Genomic DNA, 23,534 nt, shown 5'->3' with positions numbered 1-23,534 from the left:
TAATGCTGCTGCAGTTCTCAGGAATTCTCTGGCTCCAATACCTTTTCTTGTAATGATATCCTCTCCTACAAGGCACTGGACAAACTTGTGAGCACTTGTGAATGAAAACTATCATTCGTCTTGTTCGTTTAACAATGCCACGCTTTTAAGAAGAAAGATTCACTGTAAACAGTTAGGCAGAGCATGGGTAGGTGCCTGTGCAAAGTTTCCCATTCAGTTCTGCATGCCTCAGCCATTGCACTGCTGGCCATCATCTAAGAAAGCCAGATCCAGCAGGAGCTGCATTGTAGTGGGGAGAGGAAAAGGGCTGTGCATTGGCGTGGCTTCTCTCCTGTCACCTAGTCTGACCTCCTTACACTCCACCGGTGGATCTGCCTCTCCAGTCAGCCTGCTGTGCTAATCCTAGAGTCTGAGACTGTCACATTTCTTTTTTTATACTATTTTAACCTTTTTTTAAAAGCCTCTCCCTCCTTGTTGATGTTGTAGGTTTGAACTCCACTGGCCAGAAGTTTGCCAATTGACTCCCAAGGGTTACAGCCATGTAATTGAAAGGAGGGCCCAAGTCTTTTTAAGATGGGCAGTTAGGTCCTTAATCTTTTAATAATTACCTGAAGGTCTTTCTTGTCAAGTCAGAAGCAATTTTCTGTACTAAAACCTCCAGCCACCAATGATACAGTTTACTAGCTGTAAGCACCATGACCTTTTGCCCGGGAGTTTATTCTAGCCAGAATACTTTTAGTACTTCTAAGAATGATGCTCCTTCAAATGATCAATTTTACGATCTCTGTGCTCAGCATACCATAACATAAAAGGCCCTTTTCTCTGTTCCTTTCTTTCACAGCCAATATTTTCAGTATGTCAGTGCAGCAGGATGTTATTCAAAAGACACAAGCAAGCAATGACATTATTGCCGCTCAGCTGCAGATGGGCCCTGCAGGGATTTATGGCACCCAGAGGCTGAGCAGAGACACCTATTGGCCACTAACAAAAATCTCTGTAAGCCTTGACCGCCAACGTTGCCCACTGCAGAAAATAACTAGTGACCCCCATTTAGGTTGCTTTATAAGTCTTCCCGTTTTATGGTCTGAATCGCATCCTGCACAGGATGCACGTGGTGTTAGCATTAATGCAGATGAATTAGGGTCTTCACTATTTCAGCCACCGTCTCTTTTTCTCCTTTTCTTGTGTGGTTTGTTTATTTAATTTACAAGCACAGTTTCCTTTCAGTTTGGTTTGCAGGGATAATAACTTTCTTTACATTATTTACACCATTTATTCGGCATCAAATGCAGACTGTAACTAGTATGACAAAATGACATTTACTGCCATTGCCTTCTTCAGCCAAAGCAGTCTCATGAGAAACCTCTCTTTTTAGAGGAAGCATTTTACTTCTCTGTTTCCCTCTTCCAAGAAAACCTCTCGGGGACAGGTTTGTGTGGTGCTGAATGGCTGAACTTTGTTGTTATGCTTGTTGAATCTAAGACTGATACTAAACTGTAAGGTTCTCTTTAACGTATTGCCACTGTTGAGCTTTGCCTGTGCAGCTGACAGGGGCTGGCAAACAGTGCCATGTGGCATGACTGAGCTCTGTCTTTACAAACTGATACCTCTCGCTTGATTTCCAAGGCCCTTCATTTGTCAGTGTTTTCCAGCCATGTTGCAAAGTCCTTTTTTCTTTCTTATGGATGCAGAGAAATAGCTGGTCTGAGGAAAAGTTATTTATGGGCAATTCTTTGCTTATGTTACCAATTTTAATTTCTGACTTAGGAATCCAGATCAGTTTCCTGGAATCCAAAACTGCATTTTTAAAAAGTAGAAATGTGAAGGGGGAGAGCAACTGCTGACAAGAAAGAGGAGAGAGACTCTTAAGGGTGGTGAGATATTTTTAGTATTTGGGCACTGAGAGATTTAGAAAAGTGTTTTGTGTGGTTTTGAAACTGAAGGATTAGACACTTACCTGCTTAGAGGTTTTCAGAACCCCGTTAGCCACCTTCAGTGCTAAATATCCTCAAATATTCAGACTGTCAGTCCTTTGCAGTGCAGGTGCCCGTAGCTGCACCAAGGGTTGAAGGCACTTGTCTTTTTTCAGAACAGAGTTGCTACCAGGAAGGGTGAGAGTTGATATGATGTGTATATAATTCAACAAAACTCATAACTCATAGGAAAGGTTTTATGCCTTTATAGCTGCAAACCACATGCACTTACTAGATTTAGTAACTGTCAGATAATAATGTGATAGACTCTATTTTGGGCTAAACTTTGTCATCACTTACATCCTCTGATCATGGAGGACTAACAATAACTGGGTAATTTGGGCTGTTAAAAGCCAGGAAATTGAATTTTAATCAGTGGGGCAAATTCTCTACTGAATGACAATCTGATAGAATCCCACTGATTTCAGTGTAACAAGTATCAGAATTGGCCTGGACTTTTTAATTAAAAAGATGACAAAGAGTGACTTATCTTGCAAGATAATCATCATTTTTAGAGGAAATACTTGTTTTCACAGTGTATGCAACTTCTGAAACATTTACTTCTGTCACAGTGCCAGACTAAATGCTGTTTTAGCACAAAGTTGGAGGAAGGCTATAGCTGGTCCTTCCCCCTTTACGTACTGATGAGAGATACATATCAATATCTATAACATGCAGGATAGACGAGGTAGTAGAAATAATTCCTATGTAGTCATTTTTATTTCCAGCATCTCCAAAACAAATACACTGGTAACCTTGTTCCCCCCATGCTTTCTCCATGAAGGCAGAGAAGCCAGACTGCAGTGAGCGCCTTCAGCTGCAGAAGAGACTGGGCTGTAGAGATTTCCATTGGTTTATATCAAATGTGTACCCTGAGCTCTCCCAACCTGAAGACACACCAAGATTCTCAGGCAAGGTGAGAGAAAACACACTGGAATGATTAGTGGTTTTGCATTGTTCAAAGACCCCAGTATCGTTTCCATGTACTAGTACTCAGGGAGCATACAATAAGAGGCTGTTCCTGCTTTGAAAAGTTTATTGTCCAAACAGACAATGCAACGAGGATGGAAGGAGAAATGAAAGCACAGAGGAGACAGCAGCTGGTCCGAATTCTCACATAAATGTCGAAAGCCAGCTAGGAGCTGAACCCAGATTGTCTGACTCCGTTCAGTGTTACAGCTCAGAGAATCCTAACCTTAGGTTCGTTAGGTGCCATTAGTAAAGGAAAGAATTGTGTTGCCTCATGCAGGCAGCAACCACAACAGCAGCTGAAACATCTCTGTGCTGACCCATGTGCACGAAGAGCAAAAAGCATTTCTTCGGTCCTGCACTTCCCCCAAAGGTAGAGGTGGTAGCAATAGCAGGTCTTTCGCAGACTGTGTACAGGAGGTCATCTTCTCAAAGTTTGGGTGTTTTTAAACACCAAAGGTGATAATTATCATCCATTAAAATATCCAGGCAGCCTTAATGGAAGAGATTTGCCCCTAACAAGGCAACAAGGTCCACTAATTAAGTCACACTCTGATATCTGTAGCCAATTTTACTTTGTCCTTTTACTATTTCATCTAGTTTTTATTATAAAAGTTTGCTTGAGAAGAGTGTAAAAACTGAGTGTGGATCACAGGAATTGTTACATGGTTTTTTCTTCCGGAATATCTTGGGGTTTTCTGCATATGGTGTCCAGTTGAAGTGCAATTTTCCATTAGCATAAAAGTTTTGACAGATTTCTTTTAACTATCATCGTAGTCAAAACCAGAAGTGGGTATCTCTAACTTAAACAAAACGGACTGGGTAACACTGACCTTTGGTGAGACTCTGCCTTTTATATCAGATCAGTATGCAAGATCTAATATTGCCTGAATTGTGACTAAAACATATATCAGAAAGGAATACAATCACAAAAAAAGGCAGCTGAAAGATATTTTGTTTGTATCTGATTGTGCTTTATTTCAGTATAAACCTTTACTTACAGCTTTACAATACTGGTGTTGGCTTCTGTGCGGATTACAAACCTGGAAGGGCCATTGCAGAAGGCTCTATCGAACTCTCCCCTTGCAGTGACAGTCTCACCCAGGTACTGTATACTTGACGTATATAGGAACTGTATCAGCTCGAGGGATCCGTCCAGAAAACAGTCACCTCAATGTGTAAATGGCTGGGTTGGCATTAGTGGAAATACTGCTGTGTTCAAAATCAGGCATGTGCTAAGGCAATGATGCCCACTCTTTGGCAGCTGTCATTTGAAAAAGCGCAACATGCTATGTGTCACTGAGGCCAAATCCCCACACTTTGCTCCAGCAGACATCACTAAGTGCGTCTTGGTTAGTATTTTTGGTACTGTCTGGAGAACAGAAGCCTGGGAGTAAAAAATACATAACAATTCTAGAATAACGGGAATGGGTTTCCCCACTGGTGCCTAAAAATGCAGTTTAATGCCTAAACAGCAGTCAGAGACAGGAAAGAAATTCAGGTAGACTCCCAAGCTCGCATTAGATTAGCAAGTTCATGCATAAAGAGAAGCCAAACCAATACAGACCAACTGCAGATATTTACTCTAAGTCCCAAGCAAGTTTTGCTGCTCACACTGAGCTCAGGGTGAGCTGCAGGCACATTTCTAACTGCAATGTGTGTGGACACTGTCAGAAACACCCTTCTGTTCAAATATTTATTAAACTAGAAAATTTTATTATAGGATGGGTTTACTTTATACATAATTACAGTCCACAAAGCTTTTCCTTAGGTAAATAGTTATGCCAGCATTAGCTAGCAGGAGGGATTGCTTTGCAGGGTCAAGGTTGTTGGGTCTCCATCGCTCATGTTTGGGTTGCATCTTAACAAACATGTACAGGAAATTATTTTTGGAATTAGCGTTTAAAAATGAATTTGGATGTCCTTCCTTCGTTGCTCAAACAAACCCTCCCTTTTCCAGCACTTTGAATATAACAGCATGAAGGAAATCCGGCTTGGTTCTGCTCCGCTGTTTTGCTTTGATGTCAGACACGGGAAGGTTATCCCTCAAAACTGTACAAAGGAGACAGACAACAGCCACCAGCGCTGGGATATCCAGGAGGTCAGTAGTGACTCTGCCATGAGGGGAGGGCAGCTGTCAGTGACGGTGGGATCACTGGGTGACTGACAGGATTTGTGTGCGGGGAAGGGATGGGGTATTTGAAGAGCCAGTTTCACTTCTGTACCATTTTCACCCAGGAAATTTAGGATGAGTCTTGCTCATTTACACTGTCTATGTGAAATTAATTTGGTTTAAAAATACAAATTACAGGAATCCTACCTAAATTCTTATGTCCTGGCTTTAACTGTTTGTCTTATTTGCCTTATAGGAGTAGAATCAGAATCAGTGGTTGTGAAAATAAAAGCAGGGCAAATCCTTGCCCACTTCTTTTGGATAGAGGAAGGGTCCTGGAATCCTGAACCATGCTAAATGAGAACCCTTTGGGTGTAGGGGAGACTTAAAAATTCCTCCTGCATTGTTAGAGGAGAGCAAACTTCCTATTAGAGGAATTTAGTGTTATTCAGTGGACTTCACCCAGCAGAGCAGGAACTACAAGACTGAAAAATGTCATGCTCTAGGACAGCCTGGGAAAATAGCAGTTCCTATAAATGGAGGGATGCCACAATCCTCTGGTACTCTTCCTACTGTAATTTGTTTTGATTCGTGAGGTAAGCACTGGTCCTTTTGAAATACTGTGGCCTGTAGTACTGTAGTTGATGCTGATGACAACCTGTACCAGAGGAAACAAACAGTGGCGGAAAAGAGATTTAGTGAATTCTGCACCTACCACTCTTGTCAGCTTTGAAAGGAGGTATGCATACTCACCATGCCCTGGGCTCAAAGCTAAACCTAGTCATTATGTTTAGAGCAATACTTAAAAAATTTTGAACAACTAGTCATTACTGGTGAGCTATTGTACGTATAAAGTTTCAGAAACATGGCCTAGCTTTTACTGGAAATCCCTTATTTTTAATTTGTTCTTTCTTTCCATTCTTCTTTCACCTTGTAGAATGGAATAATTGTCCATGTCCTTTCTGGCAAATGCATGGAGGCAACGAAGAGTGAAGATGAGAAGGACTTGGTTTTGCGTGTATGTGACAAGAATGCAAATCAGGTGTGGCAATTCGAACGTTCCCATGTGCTACGTCAGAGATGACTGACTGGTCTCTGTGGAGGTCAAGTCTCCAAAATTTAACATTACTTCTGTTTGGGATTTAAGATACATTTCCTGCATGGACAAGAAAGATGTTTGTGTTTGCTGTAGCACGCAGGTAAGTTAGGAAGATCTCTCCTTTGAAAGCCTGGCTCAAATAGCTGCTGCCAGTTCCTGGTTTATTCAGCTCTAGCTAAAATTTCTATTTATTCTGTGAAGCAGGGAATAAAGATACTGTGAGATTCGCAACTCTGCTGTTGCAGAAGACATTTAAGTCTGCCCTTTGAAGGAAACATGGAAAATTGGCTGCCAGACAGGTTGTCTTTAGCATATTCTGTGACTTCTGAAGATACAGGAAAACAAATCTTTGTGAAACTTTTGAAACTGTAAGAGGAAGCCAACCAAACCAGGATAAGAGTTTAGCCTTGTTTTACACTACACTCGACCCGTATGAAACAAAAGTAGGTTTTGTATGCATAAAAGTAGTAGATATTATCACATGTTAATAGCTAAAATTTTGTTTTCCAACTGGCCTGAGCCAAATTTCTACTCTCTATGAGATTGTACAGGGCAGAAATTAGCACTTAATTAGGCACTAACTGTTCTAATTGATTTGGAATACCAACAGTCCTCAGTGTTTGGCACACCCTTCCTTAAATCCTTCATCCATAGTCTAATTTGGATGAGAAAATGAGACTGAATTATTAAGAACTTTTTAATAGTTTTAATGAAAGTTAAGAACAACTCTTCAGGAAACTTTTGTGGAATATGGAAGAAGATTGAACTAAATTAGAGAGAAGAGTAACAACTTCTTATTTTGAAATAGAAAGTATCAGTGGCATCTGTTTGCTCTTATAAAGCTATGGGATGAGCCCATTATTATTCCAGTGACAAAATGCTGGCTGAAAAGAGCAAATGAAGGAAAATTACAGGTGGGTACCTAGAAGGAAAATACTGATGCCTGCTTCCACTTGCTTGCTGCCTACTGCACTAAGTCTTTCACACTGTCAGTTTTAGCCAAGATCTTTTGGATTCTTGCTGTTGCGGGTCTCCGAGGTGATCCTCAGAAGACGGTAACGTACAAAATTTTCTAAACAAGCTTCTTCTGCAGAGCCTGCATGCCAGCTGACCTCCTGTCTTTCACAGAAGTGAGGGAGAGTTCATGCTAGGTAAGGAGAATGGTCTCATCCAGTATGCACTAGCAAAGCAAACTTCTATCAGTGCTTTGTTAGGGCGCTTTCGATTTTTGAACGAAAACAAGTAACAATGACACTTTTCAAGAGCCTGCTAAGACAGAAGAACAAAGATTTGGGAGTTTTCCCACATCAGCACCATATCTGATTTATACTATAAATCACTCATAGCCACATGTATTTATTAAAGGGGAAGGGCATCGTTAATGAAACCTAATTTGTTATTCATATTTGTTTCAAGAGATAGAAAATTGTGATTTGTTTGTTTTGTTTTGTTTTGTTTTTAAATGTACAGCATATTGTTAATGTTCCTTTAGACAAAAGAAGGAATAACAGAATATTCTCCTCAGAGCATTCCAGTCACCTGCTTTTAGTAAATCATAATAAATTGGTTTCAAGCATATAAAATTGAATACAACAGAAGACACGAACAGCATTCTGTGTTGTGTTCTCCAAAACATTTCCCAGTGGGGTCTTTGTTTGCTTTGAGTGCTTACAGATTCCACACCATTTTCAGGCATCACTCCAATCAGCCTAATTACCACTTACTCTTTCTTTGATAACATCAGAATCTAATACCATTTGCTGCTGTGTCATTTAAAATTTCCTGTGACATTCTTGAAAATGCTTCAACTTTCAGCTGAGAGGATGGTACCAACTTCTTCCAGAACACCAAGTGATCTCTGATCATTGCCCAAATCTAGGGTGAGAAAAGAGAATTTCTAAAATTACATAAAAGCTGAGTGAAATGCTCTTTTAGTGACTTGTGATTCCTTTATTTTAAATTATAAGTATGCCAGATTTTTTAATTATGTATTATTTATTATATTTTGGACTCTACACTGGGAATATAGTTCCTTCAGCATTTAGATTAATGTTAAAAAATGTGTGTACAAATATGATAATTAATCACAAGTGGGATTTATCACAACGAAGAATGAGAATATTTTGGTTTAGAGAGGAAATGTCTGGAATTAAACTTAAGAGATGTGGACATCCTCATCTTATACTGCTTTTTAAAATAATGATAAAAACCTAGAAAATAAGGTTTGCTGTAGAAATATGTAAAATGGAAAAATATGTTATGTAATACCCCTTCCAACAATAAAATGAAAATATATGGTTTGGTACCATTTAAAAAATAAATGTTATTATACTTGTTGCTTTTAGTAACAGTGTAAATGTGTGTTTGGTTTCCAAGGGAACTAAACAACTGAGCACAGGCCAGAAGGCAGCTGCAGTGTGGTCTAGGATGTCTCCGGATGGGGACAGCCAGGGGACATGGATGGTGGGCCATACCATGGAGCACGCGTCCCTCTAATATAAACACAACTTATTCTTACACACACACACACACACACAAAAACCAAACCCAAACCCAAACACAAAAGGAACACATCTATCCCCCGTTTTTCTGAGTCTCCTTCCTGTATGCCTTTGAAATGGGTTGGTTGTATGTACCAGCTGTGGCCATTTACACTTTGGCCCTGTGGTTAGATCCATCAGCTAGACCCTTCTCCTCATGTAGGTGGTGCAGGGGGCTCCACAAAGGGTGTCTGCTAAGGGTGCTGGTGTGTATTCCTCGTTCTTGCCCATCTTTCACACAACACTAGCAGACAGCAATGCTACATGGAATTACTTTCAGCTCTGTTATTTAGACAGCGACAACATTTCAGGTTCCTCTAATTCCTGTTGACAGGAGAGAAACGTAAGAACAAAATGTTTCAGGCAAGAACAGAGTAGCAGTTTTAACTTTGAAGGCCACCAAAGTAGAGCCTCAGGCAAGAGTAAAGGAATTCCAGTAAAGGGTAAACATCTTATAGTCTAACTCCACCTGTTTCTTTGAATTTGGCAACCCAGGCGTAATGAATGCTTTGAGCCAAACCCACCCATGAAGCTGAGCTAAAAGGTCAGATTCAAGAACAGGTCACCTTTCGGTTGACAATGCTTTTAAATAGCCTGGTTTACTCTTCTTCCAGCTAACTGGAAATGGAAGAACATAAAGGCTTGAAGTATTATTCAACTTACTTACTTTTAAACCTAGGCCCAGTCGATGCAGTCAGTATTGGCTGTAGTTTGGGGTTTGTCCTGTTAGGTAAGGCGTCATCATTAACGCAGAGAAACAGCAGCGTTTTTCCCCCTGTGTTAACCTGAAGTTTGAGCAGGGGGAAAGTTAGAGCAACCTTTATGTGAAATCCTGTAGCACAGAAATGTTCAGGGCATCTCTCAGTCCATGTGCAAGTGCCTCCAAGTCCTCTGTTAGAGACGTTGATTGAGCTGTTATACTGTCTGCTTACTGAAATGCAATGGCTTTGGTTACAGATTTCCCTAGGAAGGAATGGGGCTATGCTGAGGTGACCAGGACAAGAACAGTAACAGCCTAGATTTTCATAACAGCTGGAAGGTGGCATGTGAGTGAGATCTTTCAGATTCTGCCTTTGTATCTCATTTTATCTGCAGCAGTTTGATTCAAATTACGAATGTATTGGAAGAGAGTAAAAAAAGGAGCATTTTGCAAATATTGGTAACTTTTTGGCTCATGTTTTTGTGTTAGGCGAACTGCACGCTTCTGCCCCAAATAAAGTATATCAGTGCACAGTGAAATGTTGTAATTTTATTCCTCTTCATTGCGATATAATAGGCTAATGTCTCTTTTTCCTCATGTTGCAGAATAGCTGGTCTGCAAAGAACTCTTCAGAAAGCCGCCGGTGGCAATACCTGCATTTAGCCGTCACCTAATGGTCTTACAGAAATTCATAGAAGGACTCTGCTTCCACTAACAGATGGGGGTTGATTTTATAGTCCTTTGCCATAATTTCTATTGGTTTCAGTGGAAAGGTCTGAATAGGGACTACAGAGGTAGAGTCCCTGGAAAGCAGGATCTCTGGCACACCCTTCAGACAGCTCACAGCTGTTTCTTCACCAGGTGGCTTGGACAGATGTGCTAGAAAAACAATCTGGCTACATGGCTTGGGATAGCCGGCACAGCGATTTTGCTGTCTTTCTAGCTGCAAATGGTGTTTTTTTGTAAAATAGCTATCTATCTCACTTAGGGATTATTATGTATTTGATACATGGAACAAGATTAGCCTCTGTTAACTGCAGCCACCTAAACAGTAGTCACAACTAAGCTAATTTTCTAGACTTTTTCTACTGGTCAGCAGAGAACACTTCCAGAGGTAACGCCTTTCTTTTCAAAGACCAGTATTTAAACAAGATGGGTGATTCACTATCTAGAAGCATTTGCTTTCTGCACTGATTAGAGAGAGAGTCTTAATGATTAATTTAGATGGCATGTGTAGCTTTTAAACTGGAGTTAGGTGGAAGGACCATGATCTGAAGGGTACTCAGGCTAAAATCCATTCCAGGAGCCCAACCCCAGTGCCCAGCTCTTCTGATTCCCCCCGGGTCTGGCCTTAGGCACAGAGATGATGGCCAAGAATGAACTCCCTTCCTACTATCTGCAGTTTCCTCAAATAAGCTTACATCCAACAGCACATTTTTTTCCAAGATAGCTTCTTTGTTCACAAACTGAGAGACCCCACTGTGTAGGATGCTGTGTTACAGCATGATCTGGTCCCGATGGAATAAGAATTTAAATGTTCAGAAAAGTTTCTGTAATATTTTGAAGATTTTAACTCTAACATTAATGATAAATCTTCTATGTCTTTCTGCTGAGTAGGTTAGAGAGTTACAGCCAAATTTTCATGATACAGAACAAATACAGGTGTCAGGATTGTTAGCAAAGGTCATCTTTTTAGCTTTAACCTAAGCTACGTACAGACCAGACTAAAGGCTTAATGCATTATTCAGTTTCTAAGTAGCTACACAATGACCTTTGTTAAAATCCATGACCTTTGGTAGTAATATCACCTTTATTTACACTAACAGAATTTTGTGTAACAAATTGAGAAGATGGTGAAGACAATTTTTTTAAAATATGCATAATATAAAAATACTAAATGTATTTTAAAATAATCTAAACTATTTTGTGCAATTATTCAAAAGATTGCTAGCACAAATCTCCATTCTTTGCCATATATTTATTAGTGTCTCAGTGTCACAGACTGATAAAAAAATAATATAATATTGTCACTTACATTGTTATAGGCATAAACGAGCTTTAAAGGATTACATCCTTTGGTATTATGTTTTTCACAGTATTTTTTCTTAACTTCTTAACTTAATATCCTATTAGGTGAAAACTGTTTGGGTTTTTTTACAGTCTCTTTTTCATCATTTAATGTGACATTTACATGAAAAATTTAATCGCAGATATGAAAGAAAATCAACTGGTACTTTGATGCATCAGGAGTTCATCTCTAAAGATTGTGAACATCAGACATTTATATCTGAAGACAAGCCATTGGGGGGCTGCTTCAAACACAGTATATTCTGTCAATCACTCTGGTTTGGGATTACTGAAAAAACCAAAAGTGGTCAAAAGCTGTAAGCAAAAGCCAAAGCAAAATCTTTAATGCAAACCAGTTAAATAGTGAGGATAGTTCATTGCATTAGTGCCTTCCTCTTTTTTCTGTCCCTTTTGTTAGCACACGCTGCCTGCTTTGCCCGCTTAGAAATCAAGAGCCAAGCAGTGAACAAAGAGACAGTTTCATAATCAGAAAATTTCAAGGGAGCAGATGCATAAAACTCATCACATCAATTAAAAATAAGCCTTGCAGTAAAATTCTCATTGGCCAAGTTGTCTATCTAAAACACTGGCTTTTTGTCTTCTTATCTAATTTGTGTCTGTGTCGTACCCATCGAAAACTCATCATCTGTGGTGCCAAGAGCTGTTATAACTTACAAATCAGTCAACAAACCCTACAGCCTGGAAGACCGCTCAGTCTGACTGAGCAACGAGTGCTTCCTGAGTTCATGCAGTTCAGCTGATGGATCACCAGCCGCCGTAGCAAGTCCCCAGACGGTGGCGAGAGCCGCTTCTCCAGGGCAGTTTGCTGTCAATTCCTTTATTTGCAGAAGCAAAGGAAACATTAATTTCCTACTGCGACAAACCGCAGTCAGTCTGTGGTGTCTGTGTAGATACGCACGTGTACAACCTCAGGAACAGAGCCTGGTGCCAATGCTAAGGAAATAACTTTTAGTTTTACATAAACAATAAGTGGTTTCGGCTCCAGTTCCTGCTGTTGGAAGAACCTCCTGCGTGCAGCCCGGGACAGCACTCGTAAGATTCCCTAGTGCCAAGAACAACTCTTAAATCGGTGATGACAGGGAAGGGTGAAACAAAATAGGTCTTGACACTGAAAAATAACTTGATAAGCAAAATAAGTACAACGAGACCATAATTTGCTAATTACAAGAAAATAGCCGTTTTTTTCTGAAAAATACAGTCTTTTGTATATTTTAATTCAACATTAGACATTGTAACATGACTCTCAGGCTTGGCAGAGAGTGGTAACTCCATTTTGCACAATTTCCAAGGTTTCCGAGTCTGGTTTGGTTTCAGTGTGGAACAGGATCCACTGTTCCCTTTACTCTCTGAAACGGAGCTGGGATTCTCACCGAAGGCACGATGAGAGAGGTCCCCGGGCTGGGCTGCCCATGGCGAGGTGCCAGGCTCCACTTCCTTGTCGTCCCATCATAAGAAAGAACTTTTTCCTCTGGGATGTCTTGCTTTCAACAAGCTGGCAAACTTTGATAAAAATTGTTTTGCTGGAATTTTCTCTGCCAGCTCTAGTGAGTGTTTGTAAAAATTACATGCTAGCAAGAACTGCAGACTCAGCAGAATGAGGAAAATCAATATTCAATTTTTAACAGAGAGAAAGAATAGAGAAAAGTGGCAAATGGGGAAGCTGAATTTAATTTCAATTCCCAAGTACATCCATCCATTTCTTTTTACAGCACTGGAGCACTGTAGAACAACCCAACAGAGCTATAATAGTAAGAGGAGCCTCGGGTTTACGTTGCGAGTACCGGCTCCTAACAGTGTGCCTGGCAGGGAAATCTTTTCTCTGCATTTTCATGCATTCGGGCCATTTGCTCTCTCTTTGCTCTCCTCAGCACCTGGAGTGATTTTCATCTCTCCCTAGTTGCAAAAGCAAGCTCTGGAGGGGAAAGGACAAAGCAGGAGGTTGGGGATTAAGGACCCAGAACCAAGTCCTCGGAGTGGTTTCAGCTGGTGGCAGCTGCCCTGCTGTTTGATATCTTGGCATCTGATTCACTCTTGGTTTCCCCTCGCAGTTCCCTTGTCAGGTAGATTTGAGCAGCTTGAGCCTTCCCTCTCAACTCAACCCTCCCTTCTCTAACTTGGGTGGCATGACAAATCACCTGAGCACTGCCCAAGTGTAAGAAAAGCCTGTATCTCACTCCTCAGGGATATGGCAAGAATGCACGGAAATCACCCTGGATCAGAGGCAAAGCTAATCTTTTGGGTCCAACAGTCAGATGCTGTTCCTCCTGTCTGCCTAGCGCCAGCCTGGGGACTTTGTGCCTCCTTTCCTTCTTATTTTTAGGACCTCTAGTGGCAGGAAAAAAAGTGTTTGTAGAGAAAAATCATCTTGAAAAGCTCTTAACTTGAAAGCAAGACATGAAATACCAGTATGACCATGAACTCCAGCCAGTAAGGAATGAAGTCAAAATGCCATTTCTTTAATTAACTGGATTAATTATTATTCTGGATTTTCTCCAGGAAGAGTTATCTCATCTTTTTCCTTCTTATACAGGATACTGCAAAAGAATAAACTGAAACGGAGCTCTCTGTTTGTGGAGGGAAGTATGCTTTTTTTGCTAACAAAAGAAAATTATTGTACACTGATTTAAAAAAAAAAAAAAAAAAAAAAGCCATCCTTTCTCCCCTCTGGCACCTCAAAAAACATCCTACTACTCTTTTGAGCACAAGTTGTCCAAATCCAGGGCTGCTACTGCCTAACTCAATGAAAGACTGAAGTCTGCCAGGAAAATATCCAAGACATAAAATACATTTATAGCTACTGGTGATTGTTATTTTATGCCTGTCAGTAATCTTTTTAGCAAACAGCTATCCTCAATTATTGATATTTCATTATGGGCTTTCAAGGTGACTCTGTAGATGAAAGGTTTAACCCGTAATTCTCTGTTTCTCAATAGAAATACTCTTGGCATGATGAACATTGGAAATGTACAGCAGACCATGAAACTCCGTCCCTTCAGATAACCCACATTTTGGCCCTTGACCACGAAACCTGTTGGTTTTTGGCTGTGGCCCTTAGCCAGACCATTCCAGCTGTGCTGGTACCGTTAAAACCTCCCCCACCCTGCGTGGATCTAGTTCTGCCGGGCCAACGATTTCCTCCTCTGAATTAAGGAGAATGTCAAGCTGCAGAAAGGGCAAGAGCTATTTATACCTGCTCCTATAGTAGGTCTCATCAGTGCAATTATATTATTAAACATGTTTAAAACACACCTGCAAATGAAATAGTAAAATTAATAAAACCCCTAGATGTGGACAAAGTGTACATCCAGTAAGAACACAGGAGAGCCGTACCCTTTTTTTGTTTGTTTGTTTTGGCAGTAGAAAGACAATTCTAATGGAGAAAACAGGAGAGCAAATAACAGCAAGAGAACTGGCAGGACGGAGGACGTGATTTCTCAGACTGTGAGGATGTGCAAGTGGTCGTTCATTCTACTGAGACCAAGATTTCTCTTTTTCTGGCTGGACGTGTCAGAAATAACGCACAAATCTATACTTGAGTTTTCCTCCCTGCCCTATTTCAGAGGCTCATCTCACTTAGCTTTCTGGTTGCTCTCTGATGGACTGGCTATAATGAAAAAAATGATGGAATTTCCACCAGTAAAATAACTATATTGTGAACTATGGACAGTCTTGGAATTGTCATTTCTTGGCAGTCATGAGCAATGAATTCCAATATGCTACATCTGGGGGAAAATACCGGAAAGAGTCTGCATGGTAAAGATCTGGATAGTGCAAGAATGAGCAAAAGTAAACAGTATTTCACATTGATAAAACCCATTTGACAGGTTTAAAATACAACACTCAACTCAGTAAGAAATAAGCAGAATATTAAAACTGAGGAGTTTCAGGTTTTCTGAAAAGGATGTTTCTTAACAGTCATCGTGCTTCCAGCCATGGATGTAGCTCCTCAAACTCACTAAGGCATTTTGCTCCTTAGTTGTTGTTGCGCAACCGGTCAGGAGCACCAAGGGTGTGTGGGACACAGCAGGGGTGTGTTCGGGTGCGTCCGATGGTGGGGCCAACAGCCTGACCTCAGGAAGCAAGTTATGGCGCTTGAGGCTGATTCTAATCAGATACCTTACATCTGGAGGGTATTGTAACTGTACAGCTGCCGAACAAAATAAGAGAACAGAAAGAATCCAGCAGTAATGTATAGAAAAGAGAAATCAGACTCATTACTCACTGAGTAGAGTCCCCTGAAAAATTAAGTTTTGGGGAAATCAAAAGTACTCAGAGATTGATGTCAAGTGCCAGCCTGCATGGAGGGATTGTGCAGGGTGAGGAATACTGTGATATTTTATATTGACTTCTTCAGAATGAAATTACTGATTTCATAAATGCTGAAATGTCTCAGTTAACACCTTTGGACCAAACTGATTTTTATGCATTTAAAATTTCTTCTCCTCTCTCCTCCCTATTTTTCAGTTCAGCAAGAGATAAAGAAAAAACAAAAGAGGAGCCGGAGCTGATCAAGAGTAGTCACAGAACGTGCCCTGTGGCACTTCAAATACAGCACAGGTCAGGATAGCGTCATGATCTTAGAAATCAGGGGTTTGTCTGTGGCTCTCCTCACCCTGAGCTGTAACAGCCTCAGATGTGAACCACACCAAAGTGCACTTGCCCAGTCTGATCTTTTGGCTGACACAGTGAAGCAGCAATTGAGTCTGAAATATTGATGAGAGAAGGGCAAAAAACCCAGAAATATATTATTTACTGCACATGTCCTTTATTCTCTGTTCATGGGTAATTAATTTACATTCTGCCCTTCTGTGGGGTGAAGTGGATCTGAAGTAACATCCCCAAAGCAGCCTGAGTTAGTCCAGATTTACGCGGCTGTGCTGGGTGGCAGGATCTGTCTCGGAGCATTTTATATTAGCTGTGTCTCACAGGGCTCTCTGTGCCCGGGGCTCAGCGAATCCCCAGCCAGTTTAATCTTCACAAGCTGCCCTTGCAAGGCAACCCGCAAGTGTGTTTACAGATCCAGTACGATAATTTCTTATCCCTCGGGTTGATTAACCTGTCAGAAATTAATCTCTTTCTTCAGACCTCTATTTTTGCAGGTGCTTATGGTATAAACGCCTCGACCGTACAAAAACGAACTAGACAAAATGTGCAGACGCTTTATTTGGCATGGAAAGAAACCAAGGACACGGCCCTGCTACGGTTGCAAAAATAAAAAGAGTACGGGGAACTTGGCCTTCCTCAATGGAAACTCGGCATTTGGGTGGCCCCGCTGCAGTCTGTGTGGGGCTGGCAGTCATTGTCTCTGAATGAAGAGGCTGGCTTAACCTGGATCGCTATCAAATCCTCCCTCCGTGAGACCGTGCATTTGGCAGAGGTACTGACAGAAATTCTCTGGCTGAGAAAGCGCAATCAAATCCTGTTAGGCGTAATATCTCGAGAAGGGGGTCTATTAGTTTAAAACACTGAGAAAGTTTGACTGCAGTTGTTTGGCGTTTTCTCCAGTTGCTGATTTATTTGAATTCTCCTTCAGTTATGAAAATTCCAGATTTAAAAAAACTATCGGGGGGGGGGGGGGGGAAGATTTGCAAGGGTCAGAGTTTTTTGTAGGGACCAGATGAAATTTTTCCAGTGTGTATCTTCTATACATCATCCCTCAGTTGCTGTATGCACAGGGGATAACCATGCAGCCCTAACCACGAAGCTACTTGCTAGGTTTACCGAGCAAGAAACAAATTCTGAGATTAGTGCCTGGAACAAACACAATCTTCCTTCTCATAAGCAGGAGGAGGTGGGCCCTGTATCACTGCAGCCCCCCAAACTTCCCCACTATCATGCACTCTCAGTGTGCAGACAGAGGAAATCCACATAGGAAAGACGTAGGTATCAGCCCTCTCTCCCGCTCACCCTTGCTTCCACAGCAAAATCGCATCTCTAGATTGTGAAGCAGCTTGCAGTGGAGGTGTAGAGGCCAGAGAAAGATATTTTGATGCCCAAGGCAGGATGCCAGCTTGGTGTGCCGTCACCTGCTCTCCCTTGGGCCTTATGTCAAGGGATATTAAAAATATAGTCTCGGTTCCAGTTAACAGCAGTGCTTGAACTTCATGAACCATCCCTGGCAGGGAGCCGGTTTTGCTGGTTGCCACGTCCTTTTCACAGTCCTACAACAAGGGGTTGCATTCGCCCGTCAGCGTCCCACTGTGCACCATCCCAGGGTTTGGGAATTTTACTGTTTCTCTCAACGGGAAATAGATTAAGTTCCCGACTCCACAGCTTTTACTTGCCCAAGGAAAGCTCGTGGGCTCTGACCCCAGGCTGTTTGCAAAGCCTGTCAAAAACCATTTGTGTACGGAGATCACAGCAGCGAATATCACAGTTAAGGCTAAAAGGCAATTCTATGCCAAGCTCATTCTAGGTCACTAACTTCCTAAGGGTATTCTTCCAAGAAATATCTTTATCTTGAGTAGTTCTGCAAGAGGAGAGAGACAGTGAGTTTCAATTAACCCCTTCTTCAAAAGGAAAAGCAAGAATTCTTCACTTTATCACATTCATCACTCATGATTTATTCAGGATAGGACTTTTTTTTTCCCCCCAGGTCAGTATTAGAAAATGAAGTTACAAGGAAAGAGTACATTTGAATGAAAAAAATAAATACTCTTTGCCCTTTCAAAAAGGGCGCTGGTCTATCTGTGCATCTTGGGCAGTATCCACACTCCTTTTAGAAAAGTAAATGCAGTGTATTCAAATTTAAAAGAAATCTCACAGTGAAAGACACCATCAACTCCAGTCATAGGCTTCACTGCCTGGAAAACTCAGATCCCCTTCAGGAAAGCCGCTGTGGCAAAGACAAATACAAGAGGCACACAAACGTGTCTTTCAAGAAAGAGATGAAGCCATGTATGAAGTGCAATATGACTAATTAAAAGGACCATAGAAGGGAAGTAACAAATTACAAAACTAAACAAATAAATGCTAACTGATGGGAGGAGAGCATTAACCAGTCTGGGACAGTCCTACCAGAGTGCATGGAGCTGGCACACCTTCACCAGCTGCCATTAGGAGGTTGTGGTAAAATGACAACCCCAACTGGGAGTGACCAGCAGAAAGACCACCTGAGCTGTTGATAACCTGACTCAGATCACCTTGTCTTCTTCTAAAAGATGCCTAGGCCATTAGCAAGTAGGAGAAAGACATGGTTACTCTGAGGCTTAGATTCAAAAAGGCTTTTTCCTTAATTAAACACTCGTTCTAAGAAAACATCAGCCTTGTGCTCAGCAAGTGTCAAAAAAAGCACATCAAGTGTTAGGAATTTTTTGAAAACAGGGAACCGAATGGAGAACAAATATCACTATGCCAATGTATGCATGATGCACCTGTGTCTAGAACTGTGCACAGCTCTTACCTCCCTTCCTCTCAAAAATGGTGCAGGAGAGCTGGGCAAGGTTCAGAGAAGGGAAACAATCACAGGTATGGAGCAGCTCCTGTGTGGAGAGTGGCTGACTAGGCAAGGACTTCACAGGCTGGAAGAAGAAGTAACTGAGAAGTAAGAAAAAATTCTTAACAGTCATCAGTAGGATAGAGAGGACAGAGCAGGGAATTGTCTCTTCCTATCCAAAAAGTGTCTTCAAATGAATTGGGGAGCAATGGGTTCAAAACAAAGAAAGAGAGATGCTTCTTTTTACAAAGTGCACTTAAAATATGTAATTCCTTTCCACGGAATTCAGTGGATTTTAAGTTGTGATGTGGATTCAAAAAGTGATTAGACAAATTCATGGAAACTATACATACTTATTTATGCTATTAAACACAAATGCATCAGTCCCAAGAAGTCAATGACTTACAAAATTGTGTGGTAGGGTGTTCTAGAGAAGTACCCCCAAACGCTTGCCCTGGTCATTATTAGACTCTTCATTAGCTGCAGGGCAGTGCTGGGGATGGGATGGGACCAAGGAGCCCCTTGGTCTGCCCTGGGACAGCCAGTTCTGCCCTGATGCACCCACCTGTTTTGCTGCCACAGTTCTTCTCAGCCTCTAGGAGATTTCTTTACTGGCTCTGAAAAGGCACTCTGACAGGTGGTTTCTCTGTACCTCTGTCCCCAGACTGTTTTCATATCTAAATTCGAAGACTGGTCCTCCTTATCAAGCTAAGGGATGTACACAAGAATCCACCAATGTGGTAACACCTGTGCAGTGCACTGGGGGTCACAGCAGCCTCTGCATAATATAAGAAGTCAAAAATACTCTACCATAATGACAGAAAAGGCAGGATAATGTCAGGTTCATATTTTAGATACTTTTTTCTGTATTTAATTAAATGAAACGTTAACCTTAAAATCTGTCACAAGCTACAAAATCAGTTCTAGTCTCTGTTATGGAGTGATACAAAATGATAAATTTATGCTGCAGTATGCAAAGCTCAGTTGGAGCTCACCAGTCTTGCTATTGTCTCAAAGATAAAATAAATACTGGATGTTTGCATTTGCTTTGGATAGGTACACAATTTCCACAGAAAGAAGCAGCAACATGCCTATGACCAGAGATATGGAGAAATGAGAATTGTTAAGCAGTATCTATTTCAATGTATTAAAAAAAATAAACTCCCTTGAAAAATGTTAATTTTTTCCTAGGGAGTACAAAATAGTTATTCTTCCTAAGATTATACCAGAAACTTCTATTTTGCGTAAACACTGTAGGACAATGCACAAAAGATCACGCTCAGAAACGTTGCAGCCATTTAGTGTTCTGGTGGACTGGAATAACTTTTACTTGAAATGAGGAAATTGTCAAAAAGTTGTTTTCTGACTTGTCCAGAAGGACTACAACTGAGACCAAAGCAAAAACATTTGCCATGGAGCAGAAAGAGCCTGAAGAGGACACTGGGTCAGTGTATTGCCAGCTCCTGTTGATTTTACCCTGAGTTTTGTGATAGTTGGATCTTTCCCTGAAGCAACAGCTTCAGCATTCAAACAACATGATAAGGATCTTAGCTTGGACTTAAAAATGACCACCACACAACAAAAATCTTGATAGCAAAATGAAATGATGACCTGTAAAAGCTTCAATATGAAAGAATAAATTTAAAATATTTTAAATACTACAATTTTAAGACAAACTTAGGAACTTCAGGAGCCCAACTTGTAAATTTTGAAAGCTTGGTTTCAGCAATATCAATGAGCTGACTGAAAATCTGTTAGGGAAGTGACTGAGAAGAAAATGGAACACTGAAAGTTACACTGTATTAATCACACAACAACTGCAAATACGGGAGAGTAAAAAGAAAAGATGCTTACTTAGCAATATATATATATATATGAGGCAAATATTCATGAATTAATTATTACTCCATGAATGCAAATTAAATTACTTTTCCACTACAAGGAAGAACGCAGGCATAAGATCATAATACTCATGAGTTAGTCTACTTGCTTCCTTTGGAAATGTTTCACAACAATGACCACTTATTTGGGGGTCCCAAAAGTTTGTTTCTCAATTACACAGCTGCCAACACCAATATCACCCATATTTTGAATTATTCCCTTAGATCACCATGTACCAGTAGAGCTCCTCCCTTCTCCATGCAAAGACAATGCCAAGAAGGAGGGTGGACGTTGAAAGCCAAGAGCCAGGGCTCACAGGGTTATTCCTGCCTCAGAGCATATTGGTAGACACTGTGATCCATCTTTTGGCTCAAAAACAAAACAAAACAAAAAATCCCAGTTTTCCAGCTTGGCACAGCTTCAGTCAGTTGTAGCCTCTGTCACTGATCAGTTTCAGGGCTGATGAGCCCAGCATCTCCACGGTTAAACAGGTCCTCCCTGTCCCTCCTGTCTCCTCCATGCCACAGCTACTATGGGAAGATACTAAGAAATTAGTATTTTAAGTTACCATGAAGCAGAATCAAAGCTGTGGCATAACTAAATATAAAGCAATCCACAAGGAACTGTGCTAGGAGAAAATCACAGCAAACATTCATTACTACGCTAAATATCCTGATAAACCCTATTGTTAAAAACATTTCGAGACGTTTTCAGTGTAAGAAATACCTACCCCTACAGTTAGCCTGATCTGAACATTAAACTGGAATATCAGGTACGTGGAAACTGTTTTTCGTAGTGACAATACATACTTGTCAGTTCACTTTCTTAAGAGAAATTTTGAAGATTTATTTGAAATTAATCAGCATCCGCTTCTTGGTAGATAGACTTGGTAATCTAGGTAATGATCTTTATTAAACTAATATTCTATAAAGCAGGTAATTTTTTTTGACTGGTGCTGAAAATTGAAATTAAAAATCGTGACGGAGGGAAGAAATGCCAAGGTATTTACATAAGCATCATTTAGGATATTACAGCTTCCCTGACATACAGAACAAATGGACCAGTTGAAATTGGTGGCCTAACGACCTCAGCTCTCGGGGGTCCAGGGTCTTTGTCACAGACTTCCAGAGCGACTATTCAAAACTAATCATGTATGCCACTGATACAGGCATAATGACCCAAAAGTACGTGACCTTCTCAGCAAGTTTCTTTGAAACACTAACAAGAATCTGACTGTTTGGAGATGCTGAGCCTCTTTAGTTTAATGAAGAGCAAATTATCTTCCATTTCTTTGCATAAAATTGTGGCAACAGAGTGCATTGCTTCTTTTCAGTATTACATAGGAGTTTAATGGTATTTAACAGTGTTAGCCATTTCAGAGCTTGAATATCTGAAGCTGATCATAAATTGTTCCACCCTCTCTAATTCTAGTAAACATGACTTACTCCAGTAAGGGTTACATTAACGTTCACATGACGCTATTGTCATTGCATTGGACTCCTCTGCACAGAGTCAAGGACCTAATCAAATACATAACCAATCAATCTGCTTATCAGATACAAACAAGAAGCAAAAGACCTCCTTGTGTCCGAAACAATTGCCTTTTGACAAGTGAACCATTAGCTTCTAAGAATATGTAATACACCAGTGACGAGAAAGGGGCCTGCATGCTGCGCAAGAGCCTATGGTGCTGTGAACAAACCTTGTGATGGAATTCCTGAAAAGGAACATTTCTGTTGGATTACTCAGATTGCCCTGACTGGTGTTTTGGAATTACAGAGCACAGAAAAATTTTAAAAAGCTGTCTGCAATCACTGGAGTCAAAAGATTCTTACAAGTTCACAAAACACAAAAGTGGGCAGCTCTTTGACTTTAGCATCACTGAACTTTTATGAAGGATGAACTCTCTTGCTACAGAACTCCACTCCTCTCTGCTGAGCAGAAGGGAAAGCAAAAAAAACACATCGATGGTCTTTAAAAAAATCTCTCTCAAATTCCCAAAAGGCCACAAAAGAGAGATACACAACCTGTCCTTGCTTTGGCGCCCTTTCTTTGGGACAGCAACTACTGTCTTGAGATCCTCAAGGCACTGCAACAAGACTGAGTTGAGAGAAATTTATGTGGGCATATGCGGCCACATCCTTTTCTAACAAAGTCAGCCACGACACTTTACTGTTGTTGTGCTGTAAGAAAGCTCCAGAAGAGAAAATGTAATGCATACATCACTAAAGCTTTGATATATACTGTGTAACCAGATAATTTTAATGTGCACATAAATTGCATTATACAACTTGGATCCTATTCATGTGGTAAGAATATGTTTATCGTGAAACCTTAAGCATTGACAGTCCTGACCTGATGTAATAAAGTAATTTTGCTAAAATTACTGTTTAAAAAGCTATTACCTGTATTTTAGATGAGTGGGGACCACTACAGAGAATTACTGCAAGGCTTGTTTTAGCACATGCCAATTAAAATTCAAGTGATAAACACTTTTTTACAACCATGTAGGAATTCAACCATATGGAGTATAAATAATTTCCTACACAAGTTTCATAGGAGTCTTTATAACAGTGCCTTACCTTCATTATAAAATGAAATCTGGTCAAATTACTTTTGTAAAATTTATGCAACTTTAGAGAAACTACACCTGGCAATTTACTTTGATAAAATTACATCTGAGTATGCATTCCCTGGTGTTCCATTTGAAACTTACTCTACTTAGTTTTATTTAGA

General features: G+C 40.6%; 1 protein-coding gene and 1 long non-coding RNA gene across 6 annotated transcripts in view; one reads left to right on the top strand and one right to left on the bottom strand.

The window, feature by feature from the left end:
* GALNT15 (polypeptide N-acetylgalactosaminyltransferase 15) overlaps positions 1 to 8,498 on the top strand; it is a 28,713-nt gene extending 20,215 nt beyond the window's left edge. For all 5 annotated transcript variants that reach the window (XM_075745876.1, XM_075745879.1, XM_075745874.1 and 2 more), the window contains 4 exons: positions 2,758 to 2,889; positions 3,946 to 4,047; positions 4,903 to 5,043; positions 5,993 to 8,498. In XM_075745876.1, coding sequence (XP_075601991.1) covers positions 2,758 to 2,889; positions 3,946 to 4,047; positions 4,903 to 5,043; positions 5,993 to 6,139 — 522 coding nt within the window. In that variant the 3' untranslated portion in view covers positions 6,140 to 8,498. The remainder of the gene's footprint in view (positions 1 to 2,757; positions 2,890 to 3,945; positions 4,048 to 4,902; positions 5,044 to 5,992) is intronic.
* Positions 8,499 to 16,973: 8,475 nt separating this feature from the next.
* On the bottom strand, positions 16,974 to 23,149 carry LOC142600542 (uncharacterized). Its single transcript, XR_012834088.1, has 3 exons — positions 19,483 to 23,149; positions 18,885 to 19,018; positions 16,974 to 17,951 (listed from the first exon to the last, which is right to left on the bottom strand). It is a non-coding gene; the product is annotated as an uncharacterized LOC142600542 (long non-coding RNA).
* Between the last annotated feature and the right edge of the window lie 385 nt (positions 23,150 to 23,534).

The sequence above is a fragment of the Balearica regulorum genome, chromosome 2 (genome assembly GCF_011004875.1).
Source record: "Balearica regulorum gibbericeps isolate bBalReg1 chromosome 2, bBalReg1.pri, whole genome shotgun sequence".
Classification (NCBI taxonomy): domain Eukaryota; kingdom Metazoa; phylum Chordata; class Aves; order Gruiformes; family Gruidae; genus Balearica; species Balearica regulorum.
Note: the sequence above shows the minus strand (reverse complement) of the source record. Positions and strands in the feature narration are given on the sequence as shown.